At 37.8% G+C, this 21,154-nt stretch overlaps 1 protein-coding gene across 2 annotated transcripts in view; it reads right to left on the reverse strand.

Moving 5' to 3' along the window:
- Window positions 1-2,301: 2,301 nt before the first annotated feature.
- RSF1 (remodeling and spacing factor 1) overlaps window positions 2,302-21,154 on the reverse strand; it is a 133,264-nt gene continuing 114,411 nt past the window's right edge. For both annotated transcript variants that reach the window (XM_043991533.1, XM_043991532.1), the window contains exons 12-16: window positions 15,491-15,558; window positions 13,144-13,351; window positions 11,897-12,117; window positions 7,783-7,968; window positions 2,302-5,158 (exon numbers count right to left, since the gene is read on the reverse strand). In XM_043991533.1, the coding sequence (XP_043847468.1) occupies window positions 4,569-5,158; window positions 7,783-7,968; window positions 11,897-12,117; window positions 13,144-13,351; window positions 15,491-15,558 (1,273 nt within the window). In that variant the 3' untranslated portion in view covers window positions 2,302-4,568. The remainder of the gene's footprint in view (window positions 5,159-7,782; window positions 7,969-11,896; window positions 12,118-13,143; window positions 13,352-15,490; window positions 15,559-21,154) is intronic.

A 21,154-nucleotide genomic window follows, 5' to 3' on the forward strand; every position in this document is an offset into this window, starting at 1 on the left:
AATTTACAGTATACAGTCTATACACTGTTGACCACATTTAAAACTTCTGGGCCCTTGCTTCCAGGATTACTATAACAAAGCAAATCTACAAAGTTCACCCTCCACTTTTAAAGCAAGTTTACCTTTAACATTGGGAATGGTAGGTGACGGTGGTGCTGAAGAGGAGATGGATTCTGTTATGATAAATGATGACTTTAGCTAAGGGATGCTCAGTCACAAAGCCAGCAAACCAGACAAGTAAGTTATGCAACTTTGGCAATCACAGCCTACTAGAGAATAGCATTACTTTCTGAGGAGGTCAGGTCAAGGGGAAGAACATCACTATTATCTTCTGATTCCATAGCAATGACAAAATACATTATTTTAAGCATTATTTTCTGTGAAAAAAAAATCTTTGAGATACATTTTCCTCATATGTGTGTACATGCCAAATTAAAAAAATGTCAGGTGCTCAAAGAATGCATTCTTTTTCTTCATGTATTACTTCTCTAAAGTACAGATTTTCAAAGTTGAGTCCTCATTCAAGGAAACCAAGACTCCAAGTTTCAATAAATAGCACGGGGATATGGATATGTCTCAGACACTCATGAGAGTGCAGCTAAGTCTATTCTGTTTCTACATTTTAAACTTAACTTCATTTCCCTCATAATAGTGAAGGCCGAGTAAATCAAAATACCATAGGAAGAATGTCACTATTCCTAACAGAATCTTTTATATGTACAACACAGAATTAAAAAAAACTGTTGTGATGAAAACAATACCACTTATTCCACTTATATAGACCTGTTTTGTGTCCCCCCCCCCAATCAATTTAGACTGAAATGACCAATCAAGTTCCTAATGTTACTAAACAAAATGGGCTGGGTTGTGACCACCAAGAATTAGGCAATTAGAGAAATTTGTTTGCAATTATTTTACTTAAAAACTTTGAGGAGTTTCTAGTGGTTTTAAAAATATTTGAAAATCTTTTGACTATTTACAAATCCCAAACTAAACCACTCCATTTCCTTATCAAGACTGAAATCTTGGCCAGGTGACAGACACCACATGGAAAGCACAGTTCGTCCAAAGGATCTCTATTTGGTCACTGGTTGTATTTCTGCCATTGGATTTGAAGTAACATGCTAGAAATCAGCAAATATTACACTGAACATTATTCCATGACCAGAAAACCTTCAAAGCCAAGCTGCAATTTACCTACAAGTCCTATTCTTTTTCATTTTAAAGTATCCAGTAAAAACAGACATTTTCACAGGAAATTAAACTGTTTTTAAATACTCCAAATCCTGACTTAAAAAGGCCAAATAAAATGAAAACTACACTAGAACCTGTGATACATTGGTTACAGAATGAAATTGGATAAAAGGAGGATCTAGTTTAGATCTTATTCAAGAGGTTTTACTGTATGCAAGCAGCTGTTACATGGTGGCCATGGAATGCTCAATGTTACTTTGGGGTGGTGGGGGAGGGGAGTGTCTGTGGTAGTCCTGAATTTTTTTCTCATATCTTTGAGCATTTGAATATTTATTATTTTCATATATCAGTGAAGAATATATTTAGAATGCACATTATGGTAAATGTATTTCCTTTGTAGTGATCAAGAAACTCAAGCTTGAGTGTGTACAACAAGGGGCAGAACCAGTCCCCGGTCTGCTACAGCTTTCAGTTGGGCTAATCAACTATATGCCGTACATACTCATGACTACCTAGAGAGCAACACTTTGGGTATCAGTGGCTCTCTCAGATAGGGAGATGGACTTTGGCTGAAGAGTTCTACCAGGACTGTGGTTGGAATAGCTCTGCCACTTAGCATAGAGACCAGCTGGTCAAAATGGCCTAATTGCAACTTGCAGGAAGCTGGGACCACAATCAGTATGTATCTGCCATACTATTATAAAAAATTCACAACCTTCTGAATTTCTGTACATCAGGCATGCAACGAAAATATATTAATCCTATAAACAGCCACATTTTCTGTCTCTGTGCCTGAAGTGAAAGTGCAGGTTTTAGGTGGAAGCTGGGGCTGGTGGGTTTCTGGGGTGGGGAGCAGGGAGAAGGCATATTATAAGAAGGAAGTTGCATGTTGTGGTTATCTTTCCTCAGGTGCAAAACAACGTTGGTGCTGGCAGGCACCCTCTCTCTGCCAGCTTCCTTTAAATGAAATTAAAATGTTAAACCTCTGTAATTTACTCTAAATAACAGACAAGGAACTTGAATTAAACACTGCATGAATTATAAAGGCATTTTGTGGCCTGTTAATGCAAGTCATTTCTTCCCCTTAAAATAGGACATTCTCTTCAAAATAAAAAGTCACAATTTAATCTTAACACAGCATACTATTGGTGCATCCTAATTTTAGGCTGCCTTTGATTATTTTATTTTATTTTTAAAACAGACAAAATATACATTGCTAGAATTCAACAAAAATATTAATGGACAGGTGAACTACAGAACTAAAGTGAAATAGAATAAAACAGTAAAGAACCAACATCAGTCAAAAAAAAAAACAAAACAACAAAAACCCCCCAAAACAAAAACAAACAAACAAACAAAAAAAACCCAGCTATAAACTTTCAAGGCCAAAAGTTAAGTCTGCAGATTAAATTGGGGAGAGACACAAAGGGAAGGCAGGCAAAGTTTTCTAGAGAGGTATTTATATGTAGTTCTAGTGCCAGCTTTTAAAAAGAAAATTTTTAAAAGAAGTGCTTAATTATGGATTGACTAGCACACAAAAGGTTTAATTTGGAGAGGAAATAGGACGTGACCCCTTGGTGCCATTAGCAGGTAACATGCATCCATTGCCAGCAATGGATAGAAAAGGAGGAAAAAAACAATCTAAATCCCACTGCAAAAAAGGGCTGACCAGAAGTGACCATCTATAGTTTCAAAAGGACACATGGAAGGTTTATCATAAAGGCTATGCGTTGTCCAAATGTTAGGGCTCCTACCTCAAACTTCATAGGACAATAGAGAGGCTGAATAAAATGAGGACCATGGTTAAGGGGTCAACCAGGTGCTCGACTGTCCACTTCAATTCCCCACCTCCCTGCTTAAAATGACAGGCATCATTTTGTCTTAAGAGTGTCAAGGTATTTAAGCAGATGCTATACCCAAACGTAGGAGACACACTGGCTGCTTTCCTTCTTCTTAGGTTGGTCATGTGAGTAGTATAAATTGGAATAAAGTTCTAATGGCCAAAGGCAAAAACATTTAAAACCTGCTAATATATCCAGGCAGATAATTCCAAAACATGCACACATGCGCATGCGCGCACACAAGCACCCACATCCTCTCTCTCTCTCTCTCTCTCACAGCACCCCCCCCCCGCCCCCCCCAACCCCCACACACAAACACTTACAAACTCAAACTAAAAACCTTTCAAAGGAACTGCTCGGTTTGTAGACTTCAATTTGAAGCAGATACTAAGGGCAAGAATAGATTGGTTAGGAGTCACTTGAAAACCCACTCCCATCATCAAATGTGCTAAAATCCCATTGTTAGCTCGACGTCTCTTGATGTATGGTATATGTATATATCTATATCTATATAGATATATATATATCTCAAAATGACCTTTCAAATGTTTAAACATTTAATGGTCAGTTGCTAAAATAATACTTCTGCTATTTGTAATGGTTACACCTTCTTTTTCATCATACTGACCAGATATGTACAATCATCACACTGATAGTTTCCATCAAGACGTGGTACAGTGGGGATGATCTGATCAAATACACACAAAGCCATTTTACAAAATTTGCTGCTAGCACAATTTGGCTGTCCAAGCTTCATTATACTATGCTTCATGGTACAAATGCTTTTCAGATGATTTTTTTTTAAAGAAAACTCCATTGTAACACATACTTAAATTAGAGCTCTTACTAACAATACGTTCTTGGTCTCTTCATTAAGTGTGGTTATCTCCAGTATTAAACAAGTTGATTTCATGAAGGTTGCTACTAAATGAGCTATGGTATGATGTTATCTACAATTCACAAAATGCGATAATACAGACATATACTTTTAAACTGTCTGTTAATCGTAATCTGTTATGAATGTTTAAATATAATATATGTATATATATTTAATATGAAAACAGTAAAGCACAAGTGCTTTCTCCCACCCCCAAATTCCATTTTGGGCCCTGGCAGATTTGGAATGCATTCTTATCCATCCTTTATCACAAGGTCAGGAGAGCTCAGAAACTATAAAGTCAAAAATATACAAATCTTTTGTTGTTATTAGAATATGGGTTTGTGTGTGTGTTTCTTCCATGAATGAAATTACCAAGGACCATGAACTTAGGGGGAAAAAAGACCAAAAAAACCCACCAAAAAACAAAAAAACAACCAAAAAATCATCAAAGGGAATTTACAGCAATTATTTATCTTCAAAGTTCAAAACTGGTCACTTTACAGAGAGACTGCAGGGACTGGTGAAATTTTTGCTTCTAAAAAGTGATCCTGTAGTGGAGAGTTTTCTAGGAAAAATAAAACAGCTTTCAGTAACTGGCCCGCTGGTGTTAGAGCTACCGTGGAATAAATTAGCACAAAAATGGAAAAAAAGTCTTATAACTGTTCACTGTTACAGACATAATCAACAAGGTCAGTCACTCTTAAAAGTTCATCCTCTTCTTCTTCTGGTGCTCCTGCCTCTTGCCCACCACCTGTCCCATTGGGTGCTAGGCTGGCATTGGCTGTGCTGTCCTTGGGGGCTTGAGGTTTTTCAGATGGTTTGCCAATTAAGTTCTCGATAGCCTTGCCAGGGCTCTGTCCATTGGCAGAAGGCAAGTCCACTAAGCTATAGTCCAAGGGGCTTTCTACTTTCCCCACATTTTCAAAGTCCTCTTCCTCATCACTGTCTATCCTATAAGGCTTCCTGGCATGATCGTGCTGCCCATGTGACGCCGCGTGCTTGCCGGCTGCTGCACGCTGCTCCACATTATCATCAGCATTCTCACCGTTTTCCTCCTCATCTGTCTCAATCCGGTGTAGTCGCTTTCTCGCAGGTCGGCCTTCCTCCTCTTCTTCCTCTTCCTCTTCCTCCTCCTCTGCTTCTGCTTCTGAACACTCATTTGCATTTCGACCTCGCTTCCGAACCGACCTTTGAGATTCCTTGGCGGGCTCATCATCATCGGAATTCTTGGACATGTAGCTCTCTGGAATGAGTAGGAGACTTAAAGCCATTAACAAATCTGATGGCAAACAGATTCTTCAAAACCGCTCCCCACCCTTTGCCTTGGCATCATTCGATTCATAAATAGAACCATTTATTAAGCCCCTATGTGCAAATGACTATCCTAGGCATGTTTGCAACACGCTCTTTGCCCCGAAGAAGCTTACAACAGAGTAGAGAAGAAGGGATATTTAGTTACCTATCCTTCAGCTGTCTTTCACAGAAACGATTTCATACTGTCTTTGAGACAATACACAGGAATTGTCCATTATCCCAATTTTTTTTCACTGTCTTTCCCCCTCCCAAACTGTACTTTGATTCTAAATCTGGGAGAAGTTTGTGACTTTTTTCATAGTCTACTGATTCTCCTCAACGAACTAACAGAAACAATCCTAACTGCACATTAAGGTGGCTCTTTCTCTTCCCTTTTCACCTCTAGTCCTCAAAGTAAGGGAAAGTATTGCGTATATAGTTATTACATCATAAGCTCCTTGGGGGCAAGGGATATGTCTTAGTTAGCTTTGAATCCTCTGCTGTGCACAGCACAGTGCATTATATAGTAGGCACTTGATAAATGTTTGTATGGATTTTAAATAAATATATGTGAAACTCAGATTCTGATGGTTAGGAAGCAGGGTAGAACTAGACACCAAATTCAAGGCTACTACATATTTAACATGTGCAAAGAACATTCAATTCATCATGGAAACCTTAAATTACCTATCTTTAAATCCTCACGGAGAATATACATTACTATGCCAAGTCAGTGTACTATGTCAGTGCTTTTAACCATTTAAGGAATGAACAGTTTACTAAATGTGGTGAAATGACACCAAGAAACTAGAGAATAAAAAACAGGGGATTATGTTCTAGTGACATTTTCTTAATTTTATAACCAATTTAGTAAATTCTCAATTAATGGAGGGGAGAAGTAGTATAGACAAAACAATTTAATTCAACAATGGTTAAATGCTGTGTATGCACATGGCACGATGGAAAATATAAAATAAATTTGTTTTTGGAATGTAGATGATATATGCCCACCCCCACCCAAAAGATAATCAAATCTTCTGCCCCAAATACCTCATACTTAAATTTCTCATGGATTGTTCTTTTAGCACACCAGAACTCAAAAGTACAGTGGTTGAGTGGGTGTAGAGGGATAAAAGGAGTTGTTAGGGAGAAGGGAAAATGGCAGGACAATAATAATCCATTTCATGGATTTCAAATAACTGGAAATTCACAGCATAAGAAAAAGGTTGAACCAAGTAATGTTCAAAATTAGTTCCAAAAAAGTTGTCGGGGGCAGCTAGGTGGCACAGTGGATAGAGCACCAGCCCTGGATTCAGGAGGACCTGAGTTCAAATCTGGTCTCAGACACTTGACACTTACTAGCTGTGTGACCCTGGGCAAGTCACTTAACCCTCATTGCCCCGCAAAGGAAAAAAAAAGAAAAGAAAAAGAAAAAAAAAAGTTGTCAACAAACTATTTCAGACCTCCTAAATATCATCATCTCATAGTTACATCATTTTATGACTTTGTAATTTTATTTGGAAGGGATATTTAGAGTTGCCTAGCCCTACAGTTTATCCTATTGGCTAGCCATTTTTAAAAAATGTGCAAAATAGCTATGAAAATGTTTAGGTCAAAGAAAAAAAGACTTTGGGAAGATATAATCTATTTTGCTTTGAAGCCTGCCTTGCCCCTGCAAATCCCTACCAGTTCAGAGCACCCAAAACCTATTTGGGCTGCTAGATAGCTCACAGGGCTTGGATGAGATGGAATCAAGAACTCTGCTCCTTCTGTGGAGATGGAAGATCATCAGGCCTTACCATTTGTAAGTCCTTCTGATCATACCTCTACACCATGCAGAACTCTAGCACTGCAATTTTTCTTTTTTCTTTTTTTTTGGAGGGCAATGAGGGTTAGGTGACTTGTCCAGGTTCACACACCTAGTAAGTGTCAAGTGTCTGAGGCCAGATTTGAACCCAGGTCCTCCTGAATCCAGGGCTGGTGCTCTATCCACTGTGCCACCTAGCTGCCCCAGCACTGGAATCTGACTCACTAACACTGCCAAAGGACCTCTGCATTTTGCCATCAGCCCTATAGGACTTCTTGGCTTTTCCATGTGCCCTTCAGCTGAACTCTTCTCACCCAACTGGAATGGGAGGTCTTTGAGAGCAGAGACCACCTCACATTTTCTGTTTGTATCTCTCAGCACTGGGTTTGGCATATAATAAGCACCCAATAAATGCTTTTTCATTCACTCATAATTAATGCTTCAAGTAGTACTGGAAGAAATGATCCCTAATAGTCTATCAAACTCTGAAAATCTATAATTTTCTCTTCTAGAATTGTAGGACCCAGAGTAGGCTTTAGCCTCTGCTTATATAGTCTTTGATGCCATGGTAGCAAAGCCCAAAACAATCACATTGCCAAATAGTATGATAAAAATATAATTAATAACCAGGAAAACCAAGAAGTTCTATTTTATGAAAAAATTCTTACAGTATATCTCATCATAAGCCTGCTTTATTGTCATGCCTTATTTGGGGGCCATAGCCCACCTCCAGCAAAGTTTCACTAAATCAACATTCTGTTCCTTACCTTCACTATCTGAGCTGGAAAGCCTTCGTCTGTGGACTCGTCTCATCTCTTTCCCATATCTGAAGCTCTTCTGGGAACCATCGCTTTCTGAGTCCTCTTTATAATTAACTTGTCTTTTCTGGTTCCTTCTTGACCTTCTCCGTCTAGTTTCCAGGTAATCTTCACTGTAATCACTATAATCACTCTCTGTTCAAAAGGATATTGGAAAAAAAAAAAACAAAAGCAAAAAAGAGAGTCCTATTAGTTTTTATTAAAATGAGAAATTTTGCACATTAGAAACTATGACTTTCACTGTGTTATATAACTTGAATGCTGCTAAAAGGGTCATTTACCTTTAGATATGCTAACACCAATAATTTGCACACGTTGATTATTTTCCTTGACTAATGTATGTCATTCAATAAATGCTGTAAAATTAAACAATAGATTGCTTAGCCAATCTGGGCATGAAACATTAGAACTTTTAAGTGTTGACTTGGAGCCAGAATGCTGTCAGATAAAGAGTCCAGGGTGGGGCCAAAATGTCAGAGTAGAGGCAGCAACCCAGCTGAAGTCTCCCAAACAACTTTATAACAACATCAAATCAAATTCTGTAGTGGCATAGCCAACAATAGGTTATAGCGACAATTTTCCAAATAAGACAAATGAAGAGATCCACAGAAGGCCTGTGAGACCGAGGCAGAGGCCGGCCCAGAGTCCATGTGTTAGCCACACCAGCAGTAGAACTTGGGGGAGGCTTTAGTAGCTCCAACAGCAGCTTCTGGGGTTCTCGGCCCAGAGACAGTAAGTAGACCAGAAAACTGGTCAGAAAGAGATTACAGGAGATTCTGAACTGAACCTGTGTGCTGGAACAGGTACTGTTTTGAAACTCTGTTGCCCATACTCAGTCCTGGGTCACATGTGGTTCCAGGGTAGAGAGGAGCACTTGTGGTCAGTCATAAAGGAACAGAAGCTTTGGTCAAAGTTCCAGGGAAAGAAGAACATTAATACTTTGGGCTGCAGGGAGTAGGTGCCCTTCCTGTTTAAAGACCAGTGCACTGACCAGGAGAGCAGAGACCACACCTCTCCCCAAATAACATTACCTTGGAAACACAAAAAACTTGCAGACTCCCAGAAATAGCTCTGAAAAGAGCAGCACGAAAAAGCCTGAAGCTTGAAATAGTGCCTCACCAGCCCTAGGTAAGCAGAGCCCAACTTTAAGGGATAAGAGTGGTAGAGAAAAAATTGGGAAAAGAAATGAGTAGTGTAAGAAAATTATGAAAAGAGAATTAACAATTGGTAAAAGAGGTACAAAAAATACTGAAGAAAATAACACCATAAAGAGTAGAACTGGCCAAATGGAAAAAGAGGTACAAAAGCTCAGTGAAGAAAATAATTCCTTAAAAATTAGAAATCAGGGGCAGCTAGGTGGCGCAGTGGATAGAGCACTGGCCCTGGAGTCAGGAGAACCTGAGTTCAAATCCAACCTCAGACACTTAACACTTACTAGCTGTGTGACCCTGGGCAAGTCACTTAATCCCAATTGCCTCACTAAAAAAAAAAAAATTAGAAATCAGACAAGTAGAAGCTGATGACTCATGAGACTTTGAGAAACAGTAAAACAAAGTAAAAGGAATGAAAAAATAGAAGAAAATGTGAACTAGCTCACTGGAAAAACAAGTAAACTGGAAAATAGACTGCAGAGAGTTCATTTTTAAATGTTATATATGACATTTTGGGCAAAGTATTTTGTAGAATGGCTCCATCAGTATTACATTAATGTCCCACTGCCTTCCAGCATTTATTTCTTTTTTTTTAATGCAACTTTGCTAATCTGATGGGTCCGAGTTTAGAAACTCAAAGTTACCTCTGACATTTACCAACTGGGGAATTGCTTTTATTCTTATAAATCTGAATCAGCTCCCTATATGTCTTAGTTAATGGTTTTTATGAAGATCAAAAGAGATGCCTATAAAATACTTGGTAAATCTTTTTGATAGAGGGATGGGCATTGGACTAGTGATATCACTGGTAGGAAGATGAGGAAACCAGATATTTTGATTATATAAATTTAACAAAGTTTTACATGAGTAAAATCAATGTGTGATTAGATTAAGAGAAATATCCTTGGAATACTACCAAATTTTTAAAGAAAAATTTCTATCCACACCCCTCAAATTATTCTCAAAAATTGATAATGCACCCTATAAGATTTCTTTTATAAGACAAATATGGTCCTATTACCTAAAGCAGGGAAAAATAAAATATGGAAGGAAAACTATAGACCAAGAGCACTAATGACTATTGACACAAAATTTAAAAAGAAAAAAATCCTGTCAAACAGAGTACTGTATTTTCTCCAAGAAATCATTTATTATGACCAAGGGGGATTTATACCAGGGATGCAAAGATGAATCTTAGGAAGTCAATCAACATAAGTAATCATATCGTGGAAGCTAGGTGGTCCAGTGGATAAAGCACCAGCCCTGGATTCAGGAGGACCTGAGTTCAAAGCCAGCCTCAGACACTTGACACTTACTAGCTGTGTGACCCTAGGCAAGTCACTTAACTCTCATAGCCCGCAAAAAATAAAATAAAATACCCAAACTTGTAATCATATTAAAGACCAAGCCACCCCAAATCACATGATCATCTCACAGAAAGTCTATAAAGCAGAGTACTCTTTTATGCTAAAAACCCTATACAGTGTATAGGCACAAAAGCATATGTCCAAAACCAAATACAGCTAAGTGGCACAGTGGATAGATAGAGTGCCAGACCTGGAGTCAGGAAGACATGGGTCGAAATCTGACCCGAGACACTTATTATTTGTGTGACCCCAGGAAAGTCACTTAACCCTGTTTGCCTCAGTTTCCTCATCTATAAAATGAGCTGGAGAAGGAAATGGCATAGCACTTTTGTATCTTTGCCAAGAAAAACCCAAATGGGGTCACAAAGAGTCAGACATGACTGAAAATCAACATGACAACAAAAAACCCCAAGAGGATACACTAGAATCTTTTCCAAGAGATGGGAGTGAAGGATGACTCTAGTCTTACTACTATTATTTGCTATAGTTCTGGAAATGTTAGCAATGACAATAAGAAAAGAGAAAGGAATTAAATGCGTAAAGATAGGCAAAAAAGAGATTAAACTATCCTTATTTGCTAATGATATGTCCCTCACAGTTGATCATCATTATATTATTACTGTGTACAATGTTCTTATGGTTCTGATCACTTCACTTTGTGTCAGTTAATATGTGTCTTCCCAGGTTTTTCTGAAAGCATCCTGCTCATCATTTCTTCTGTTAAAAAAATTAATCTACTCATTCATTCATTCATCTATCTATCTATTTATTTATTTATTTAGTTATTTTTTGGGGTGAGGCAGTTGGGGTTAAGTGACTTGCCCAGGGTCACACAGCTAGTAAGTGTTAAGTGTCTGAGGCTGGATTTGAACTCAGGTCCTCCTGACTCCAGGGCCGGTGCTCTATCCACTGCGCCATCTAGCTGCCCCCATCATTTCTTATAGTACAACAGTATTCCATCACAATCATAACTTGTTATGGTAACAATCAAAACTTGTTCAGCTGTTTCCCAAACTGATGAGCACCCTCTTGATTTCTAATTCTTTACCACCACAGAGATGCTATAAATATTTTTGTACATATAGCCCTTTTCCTTAGGGAAAAAAAAAAAGACTTGGCAATAGTATTGCTAGTAGTAATATTGCTGAGTCAAAAGGTATGCATAGTTTTATATCCCTTTGGGCATAGTTCCAAATTGCTCTGCACAACAGCTGGATACATTCACAACTCTATCTATCCACTGTGCCAATCTTGTTCACATCTCCTCCAACATTTGTCATTTTTCTTTTCTCATATTAGCCAATCGGACAGGTGTTAAGCAATACCTCTGAGTTCTTTTAATGTGCTTTTCTGTAATTATTAGTGATTTAATACAATTGAATCAAAAATAGAGAAACTAAAGGGAAAAATATCTGTAAACAAAAAGAAATCTTACATAACATCTGAACAATTCAGAATTAAGTATTATTTTAGGCATTTTAAAAATTACAAAGCCAAAACATATTGGGGTGTGGTACAAAATGCTGATAAAAGAGTCATTCCTACCAGATGCTCTACTATTCTCCTCAGAGTCTTCTTCTTCATCATCATCAGAGTATTTTTTTTTCACTGTCTTTCTTCTCAAACGCCTGCTCTGCCTCATTGGCTTGGGGTGGTGTCGCCGGGGTCTTCGGGCACAGAATTCTGTGTCACTGTCATCATTTGAGGGCTGTTCTTCTTCACTCTCATCTGGATTTTCTTCTGACACAACAAATTCATCCTGAGATCTATGCAAGAGGCAAAAATTATTGACAATAAAGAATGAATTGTGAATGTTTGTTGAGAAAACTTGCTAAGACTTAGGAGACCTAGTTTCATCTCCCAGGCCCTATAATTTATTATGCCATCTTTAGCATTGAAAAGGGTTCCAACATGAATAAGAATCATCATGTGCCTAAATTTTCTTTCTTGTAAAATCAGGAAATTATGTAAAACGGGGAAAACATAGTAAAGCTCTCTCCCCATCGAGTCAGATGGTTTATATAAAGTGCTTTGTACTGCCAGATTTGAAGCACCTGGAAGGCATATATTGTTTTACTTCTCTTTGTTGTTCAATTCAATGCAAAAAATCCTGAACAAACAAAAAATGTGACAAAAAACCCTCAAACCTATTTATTAAATATATTTCCTGTGTGTAGGGCACTGTGCTATGGATACAGGTGCTAAGGCAAAAATTCTGAAAAAGGACAGATGATTCACCTGAGAAAAATTACAACTTAAAAGGAAAAAAAAGACATTTATACAAATAAGCATATTGATATTTAGAATGTTATAAATGCAGAGAAGATTAAAAAAAAGGAACAAGGGATTTGAGGAAGGAAAAAAGTCACTTCTAGCAAAAGATAATTAGCCCAATGCCTTGCAAATAAGGGGTGCTGAAGAAATAGTTGGTTAATTGCTAAACACCTCTAAGTGGTACACCTGCACCTAGGGTGGTTAATTAATTTTAAATTTTTTTTTTTTGCAGGGCAATGGGGGTTATGTGACTTGCCCAGGGTCACACAGCAAGTAAGTGTCAAGTGTCTGAGGCCGGATTTAAACTCAGGTACTCCTGAATCCAGGGCTGGTGCTTTATCCACTGCGCCACCTAGCTGTCCCAAGGGTGGTTAATTAAAAGGGGATAAAAGTTTAAAAACCGAAGCAGTTAATTCAAGACTGATTTTTATTGCAAATGCAAAGAATAAAGAGCTTTAGCTCCTGAACGGTTCACACTCTCTTTCTCTTGGCTCTCTATCTCTCCACTTCCAACTTACCCATCGCTGATCTTGAATTCATCCTCACTCTCCTCTTCATCCAGGTTGCTGTCACTATCAAGGTCATTCAGCCGCCGCCGTTTCTTTCGTCGGGCAGCCGCAGCCCGCTGTGGCCGTTTACTTTCTTTCCTTTCTTCTTCTAAGATGGTTGAGATATCTTTCCCTCGGTGACCTGTAATGGTGGAAATATCTTTTCCTCTGCCAATTCCTATATCAACGAAAGGAGAAAAAAATGAACAAATGGAGCATTTATACTTTTATCTTTCATGGAAAGAATACCTCAGCCTTCCTCTGCAATCCTTCATTTCAACCAATAAGCAGTTTTCTCACTACTTCAGCCTACTGATCCAGACCTAGTATTTATTCTGTAACAAGACAGTCGAAAGAATGTCAAAGAATGGCTGTTGGCAGCTGCCTCTGAATATGCCAAACAGACCTTCTATTCAGAGAGGCTTGGCCATCCTGCACCTGGACTAATAATAGTAATAAACAGACAGTACTTTCTTTCATGTTTGTGAAGCTTTATTTAAAGAGAGGATCACAATTCAGACTTACAACAACCCAATGAAATGGGTATTATAAGTAATAATATCTCTATTTCACAAATGAGGAAACTGAAGCACAGAGAAGTTAAAAGACTTGGCAGTGGTCACAAAGAAAATGATCAGCAGAGGTGAGATCTGAAACCAGGTTAGTTCTCAGTTTACTTGGCTGGTAAATTTGCAATGCTACTAATAAATTTAATCAAGTCTCTGTTTTGATTCCTTTGGCAAGGTCATTTCTACTTGCGCCCTTCAGTTAATCTATTTGGTAGGCAGATAGGTCTTTTTTTTTTTTTTTGGGGGGGGGTGCACAGGGCAATGAGGATTAAGTGACTTGCCCAGGGTCATACAGCTAGTAAGGACAGATAGGTCTTTAAGAGCTTTCCCAGAAATGGACTTGGTGCCATTACACACCAGCTAGACAATAGAACCTGATATCATCACTAGTTTCTAAGTCTGATTATCAGACAAATAAAAAACAAAACATGTATAGTCAATAAAAGTGACCCCATCCTTCATAAGGTCATGAAGTGAGAAGAGGGGTTCATTGAATACAATGGAACAAAGAAACCATCAATCTTCAAGGACCTGGTGGCAAAAAGAAAAGCACTTAGATTCATATAAGCCGAACACATTGTCTTCAATGGACTCTACTGTCAATCTCTAAAGGAAGGGGGAAATAAGAAGCAATAGCAGGAATACTCCAATGCTTAGCAACCCAGTCTGGTCACCTGCCTCTACTTGGGGAAGGCAAATGACTGCTGAATAAATTTGGGTCGGCTCACTAGCTAGAACACTCATACCACCATCCACTATGTCAGCATTGCATTTGGGATATGGTTTCCCCACTGTGTGGGTTGTTTTGTCTCTCTGAATCCATACATTGTGTATTCATGGAAAACTGGGTATCTCTCAGAAGCAGATGTATTGGTCTTTGTGGATTTCTGAGAAAAAAACAGAAGTTGTCCCGAAAGAGTTAGGTTATATGGGGCAACTGTGATTGAGGAAACTTCAGTTTCTCTCTCTCTCTCTCTCTCTCTCTCTCTCTCTCTCTCTCTCTCTTTCTCTCTCTCTCTCGTCCTTCTGAATCCAGGGCTGGTGCTCTATCCACTGCGCCACCTAGCTGCCCCTGACTTCAGTCTCTTAATTCATTAGGTAGGATGCCCAAGCAAAATATAATTACTCCCATAGTAACTACTCCAGTCTTTTATTCTAATAAAACTTAAAGAGATCCTGATTATGAGAGCCATGATTATTAAATCGAGGCAAAAACCCAAATTGCCTAAAAGTCACCAATGAGCTTTTCTGAAAACAAATACTCTAAAATCAGCATGCCTTATGGGAAAAATTTCCTCTGTTTTTCCATTTGGGGGCAAAAGTAAAAACTTTTAATATTCATAATGAAAATATAGAATTTAGGACTGGCCACAAAATAAAAACTCCCTCAAAATAAGTAAAGCTTGGTTTTATGCTTTTAACATTAATCAGAAATGTTTACTTTGAAAATGGAATTGCTCATCATATTATATGCCCTGGTAACATTTAACATATATTTAAACCTGTTGCCCTTTTCCAGGGTGTGTGGAATGTATTTTTGACAAAGCTGAAAATAATAGAGACTGGGGGCAGCTAGGTGGCATAGTGGATAAAGCACTGGCCCTGGATTCAGGAGTACCTGAGTTCAAATCTGGCCTCAGACACTTGACACTTACTAGCTGTGTGACCCTGGTCAAGTCACTTAACCCCCATTGCCCTGCCAAAAAAAAAAAAAAAAGATTTATAAAAAGAAAATAATAGAGACCTACCTCCTCCATCAGCTTCTTTGATATCATCTTCAATTGCTTCATCAATTGCCTCATCGAATTCATCAAATCTAAAACAATCACATAATGTTTACATTTAATATTGGATATAATTCATATAAAGAACAAGAATTTTATGGTTTGAAATCATGTTAAAAAACTGTCCCATTTTATTGATTCAAAACCGTAACCCAGATATAGTTAAGTAACTTGCCCAACATTATATATGTGGTTAATAGTAGAGCTCAGCAAAAAGCACAGGCTGCCCAACTCAAAGTTGTGTTCATTCTACTGTGTGTGCTTTTGGATATACTCTCCAGCTGGGGAATGTGTAAAGAGCTTCACGCATGGCAGAAACAAAAGAAAAGAACTTTAGAAAGAAAAAGCTAGTGGGAAATGAAGACCCATAAATGTGCTCTTTCAAAGAAACAAAGATGACAGTATATATTTGCATTTAGGAAATTTGTCCAGAGGTAAAAGTTAACACAAGTTATAATGTAGATACCATCTTCATTTAATTAACGTAAACTCATTTATCATTTAAATCTTATCTTGCCTCTAATTATATACAAAAGAATACAGCTTCACTTATAACAACTCACATTTTTATGGTGTTGAAAGTTTACAAAACATTTATAACTGTGAAGTGACAGGGCAAATTTTATCACCATGTCACAGATAAGGAAACAACCTCAGATATGAGAAGATATAACTGGATCTCAAGGGGGTGGTGGTGGTGGTGGGGTGGAATCGGTGTTGTTGTGATGCAAGTATAGTGAGAAAGGGATGAATAGGGGAGATTGTGGACATGGACTTAATAAGCTTTAGCAAATGACTGGATATTGGGGAGGTACATCAAGAGACCGTGAACTTAGATGATTAAGAGTATAATAGAGTACATAGATATATAGATATAACCTATATTAGATTACCTGCTGTGTAGGGGAGGGGGGAAGGAGGGAGAAAAATCTGAAATTGTAAAGCTTGTATAAACAAAAGTTGAAAACTATCTTTACATGTAATGGAAAAAATAAAATACCTTATATGTAAAATAAACAAACAAACAAACAAATTAATTAATTAATTAAAAAAAGGAGTATAATAGAGGTTGGAGGATAGGTTGATTAGGAGGGGAAACTGGTTTTCATTTGGGACATGCTGAGTCTGACATATCTATGGGACATCTAAGTTGATACATGCTGTAGCCAAGTAATAACGTAGGTTATGAGAGTTCAGGAGACAGATAAGTGTTGAAAAGAAAGCAAGGTGGTACAGTAAATAAGGCACTGCTTTAGGAAACCAGAAGACCTGAGTTCAAATCCTACATCAGAGAATTCAGAACCAAAAATAAAACTGAATGTTTAAAAATCCTGGTCCATATCCTTTGATCCAGCAATACCACTGCTAGGTTTATATCCCCAAAACCAGAAAAAGATCTATTTGTATGAAAATATTTATAGCAGCTCTTTTTGTGGTGGCTAAAAATTGGAAATCAAAGGGATGCCCATCAATTGGGGAATGGCTAAACAAGCTGTGGTATATGATGGTGATGGAATATTATTGTGCTATAAGAAATGACAAGCAAGATAATTTCAGAAAGGCCTGGAAAGACTTGTATGAACTGATGTATAGTGAAGTGACCAGAACCAAGAGAATACTGTGCACAGAGACAGCAATACTGTTTGATGAAGAATTCTGAATGACTTAACTATTCTCAGCAACACAAGGATCCAAGACAATCCCAAAAGACTAATGATGAAGCATACTATTCACTTCCAAAGAAAGAACTGATATTGTATAACCCACATCTGCTCAGAGGGGGTAGGGGAAAGAGGGATAAAACTTAGAACTCAAAACTAGAAATAAAATGTTTATTATTAGAAAATTTTTTTAAAGAAATGGAAAAAGGGGGCAGTTAGGTGGCACAGTGGCTAAAACACTGGCCCTGAATTCAGGAGGACCCAAGTTCAAATCTGACCCCAGACACTTGACACTTACTGGCTGTGTGACCTTGGGCAAGTCACTTAACCCTCATTGCCCACCCCCCCAATCAAAAGAAATGGAAAAAATCCTGACTCAGATCTTACTAGTAGTGTGACCATAAGCAAGTTACTTAACCTCTATTTTAGTTTCCTCACCTATAAAATAGAGATGATAATAGCACCTACCTCCCAGGGTTATTATGACAGCATAATAAGTTAATGTATGTAAAGTGCTTTGCAAACTTTAAAACCCTATGTAAATCTTAGCTATTTTATAAATAAATGCGTGTGTGTGTATCTAGGATTCATCAACATACGGATTATGCTCTAATCTATGAGAGCAGATGAAATCATGAAGGGAGAGAATACAGAGAAAAAGGAAAAAGTTTAGGACAGAAGCCTACAGCATAATCAGAATAACGACAAGAGATGTTCCAGTAAAAGAAACTGAGAGGCAATAAGCCTGGTGGAAGAATCAGGAGAGTGTAGCGTTCAGGAAGACTAGGAAGGAATCTCCAGGAGGAAGAGCTTGTCAGACAGTATCAAAAGCTGCAGAGAAGTCATGGAAAATGAAGATTGAGAAGAATAATCGATTTAGGAGTTAAAGAGAACAAAGGTTAGTAACCTTTGAAAGAATCAAGGAAAGGGGGGCAGCTAGGTGGTGCAGTGGATAAAGCACCAGCCCTGGATTCAGGAGGACCTGAGTTCAAATCCAGCCTCAGACACTTGACATTTACTAGCTGTGTGACCCTGGGCAAGTCACTTAACCCTCATTGCCCTGAAAAGAAAGAAAGAAATAAAAAGAAAATCAAGGAATAAAATCCAGATGATAAGGTGCTGAGGAGTGAGAGGGGCATGAGCAAGTGGGGGCAGTGAGTAGGAAAAATTCTTTCTAGGAATCTGGCAGTAAAAGGGATAAAAGACATGGGTTGGTACCTTAACAAGACGGGAGGATCACACAAGGACATGTGGCACAGCAGAAATTGTGCTGCATTTTAAATCAGAAGAACTGTGTTTTACTATGACTGCTTCTTCTTCTTCTTTTGCTTTTTTTTTTTTGCCATCTAGCTGCCCCTTATGACTGCTTCTTAAAACCTGTGAGACCTAGGGAAAACTCCTTCACCTCGAGGAGCATCAGTTTTTTGATATGTAAAATGAGAGGTTTGAATCTAATTGCTTCTAAGGTTCCTTCAAACTCTAAATCTATGAAACTATGAAGAAGATATAAGGGTAGACCAGAGCACTTTTGTAGGCCATAAGAAAGGACCCAGAAGATAGAGTGAGGCTGAAAACAAGGAGAGAAAGGAAATGACACAAGGGAAAAGAAATTAATTAGAGAGGATAGGATAGAGGGCACAATCACAGGAGTTGGTGTTAACAAAGAAGAACCAAATATTCCTGACAGATGAGGGCAAAAGGGGAAAGGATGGATAAAGAGAGGGGAGAAGGAAGAAGGAATTGAGGTATGAAATAGGAGAAATGAAGGTGATTACAATGTATGGTGTTTTCTCAGTAAGTTGGGAGGTGAAGACATCTGAAGGGTAGAGCAGGAAATGAGTACAGGAAGTAGGATAAAATTTAAACTATTTGTTGCTGAGTGTGACAGCAAATCAAATAAGAATAAAAAGAATTTCTCAAAATAAAGTTCGTTACTATTGTATCTGCTATGTAAATTGTCGTTTTTGGAAGTTTGATTTGGTAGAGCATTAAAACTTATGTATTTCATAGTTACTTTGAAAATCACCTTATTATTACTTCTTGGATTATGTTATTTTATAAAAATGTTTTTTATTTTTGTCAGATTATTTTCAGCAACTTTGCTGAAGTTATTGTCTCAACTACTTTCTTTACTGATAACCTAGAGTTTTATAAGTCATCATGTCATCAAAAATAAGGACAGTTCAATCTCTTCTTTGAGACTTAATTTCTTTCTCTCACAGCTATTGTTAGCATTTTTGGGGGGAGGGCGGGGCATTGGGGGTTAAGTGACTTGCCCAGGGTCACACAGCTAGTAAGTGTCAAGTGTCTGAGGCCGGATTTGAACTCAGGTACTCATGAATCCAGGGTCAGTGCTTTATCCACTGCGCCACCTAGCTGCCCCTATTGTTAGCATTTCTAAAACTTATCAAATAAGAGTAAGGAAAGTAGGCATATACCTAAAAATATAAATTATTAAAAGAACTCATTTATATTTGTTAAAATTGCTAGGAAAAGAGAGATGCAAATAAAAACAACTCTGAGGTACCACCTGACACCTATCAGATTGCCTAAAATGACAAAAAAGGAAAATAATAAATGTTGGAGAAGCTGTGGGAAAATTGGAACACTAATCCATTGTTGGTGGAGCTGTGAACTGATCCAACCATTCTGGAGAGCAATTTGGAATTATGCCCAAAGGGCGATAAAGCTGTGCATACCCTTTGACCCAGCAATACCGCTTTTGGGTCTTTTTCCCAAAGAAATCATGGAAAGGGGAAAAGGACCCACATGTACAAAAATATTTATAGCTGCTCTTTACGTGATGGCAAGGAATTGGAAGTTGAGGGGGTGCCCATCAATTGGGGAATGGTTGGACAAGTTGTGGTATATGAATACAATGGAATACTATTGTGCTGTAAGAAATGATGAGCAGGAGGAGTTCAGAGAAACCTGGAGGGTCTTGCATGGGTTGATGATGAGTGAGATGAGCAGAACCAGAAGAACATTGTACACAGTATCATCAACACTGAGTGTTGATCTACTGTGATGGACTATATTCTTCTCACCAATGCAATGGCACAAAAGAGTTCCAGGGAACTTGTGATGCAAGAGGATCTCCAAATCCAAGGAAAAAAAAAAAAAAGAACTGCGAAGTATAGATGCTGAATGAACCATACTATTTCTTTTGTTTTTGATGCTATTGTTTTTTTCTATTTTGAGGTTTTTCATCATTGCTCTGATTTTTTCTCTTATAACATGACTAATGCAGAAATATGTTTAATGTTATTATGTGTATATATATATATATATAACCTATATCAGATTACCTGCTGTCTAGGGGAGGGCGGAGGGAAGGAGAAAAATCTGAAATTGTAAAGCTTGTATAAACAAAAGTTGAGAACTATCTTTACATGTAACGGAAAAAATAAAATACTTTATTAATTAAAAAAAAATTGCTAGGAAATCTGTAAAGCAGCCTGGCGAAAATTAGTGTCAGGTGAACATATTGAAAAATATTCCATAATAAATTCAAAATGGTTATATGACCTGAATACTCAAGAGTATACCATAAAAAAAGAGCATGTATTTTTCACAGCTATGGATAGGAGATGAATTCTTAACCAAATAAGGAATGGAAATCATTAAAGATAGATTTGATTACCTGAAACTGAAAAGCTTTTGTGCACACGAAAACTTAATGGACATAGAATAAGGGAAGTCATCACCTGGAAAAAAAATCTGTGTACCAAATTTCTTGGATAAGGGTTTGGTGTCTAAGATATATAGACAACAAAGAGAAATACACAAAAACAAAAGCCATTCCCCAATAAAGAAGTGATTAAAAGGACGTAAACAAACAGTTCTCAAAAGAATTGCAGACAAAAACTATGTGAAAGAATGCTCCAAATCATTAATAAAAGAAACACAAAGGAACTCTAGGTTTTATTTGGCACCTAGCAAATTGGCAAAAATGATAAAAGTTAGT

The sequence above is a fragment of the Dromiciops gliroides genome, chromosome 3 (assembly GCF_019393635.1).
Source record: "Dromiciops gliroides isolate mDroGli1 chromosome 3, mDroGli1.pri, whole genome shotgun sequence".
Classification (NCBI taxonomy): domain Eukaryota; kingdom Metazoa; phylum Chordata; class Mammalia; order Microbiotheria; family Microbiotheriidae; genus Dromiciops; species Dromiciops gliroides.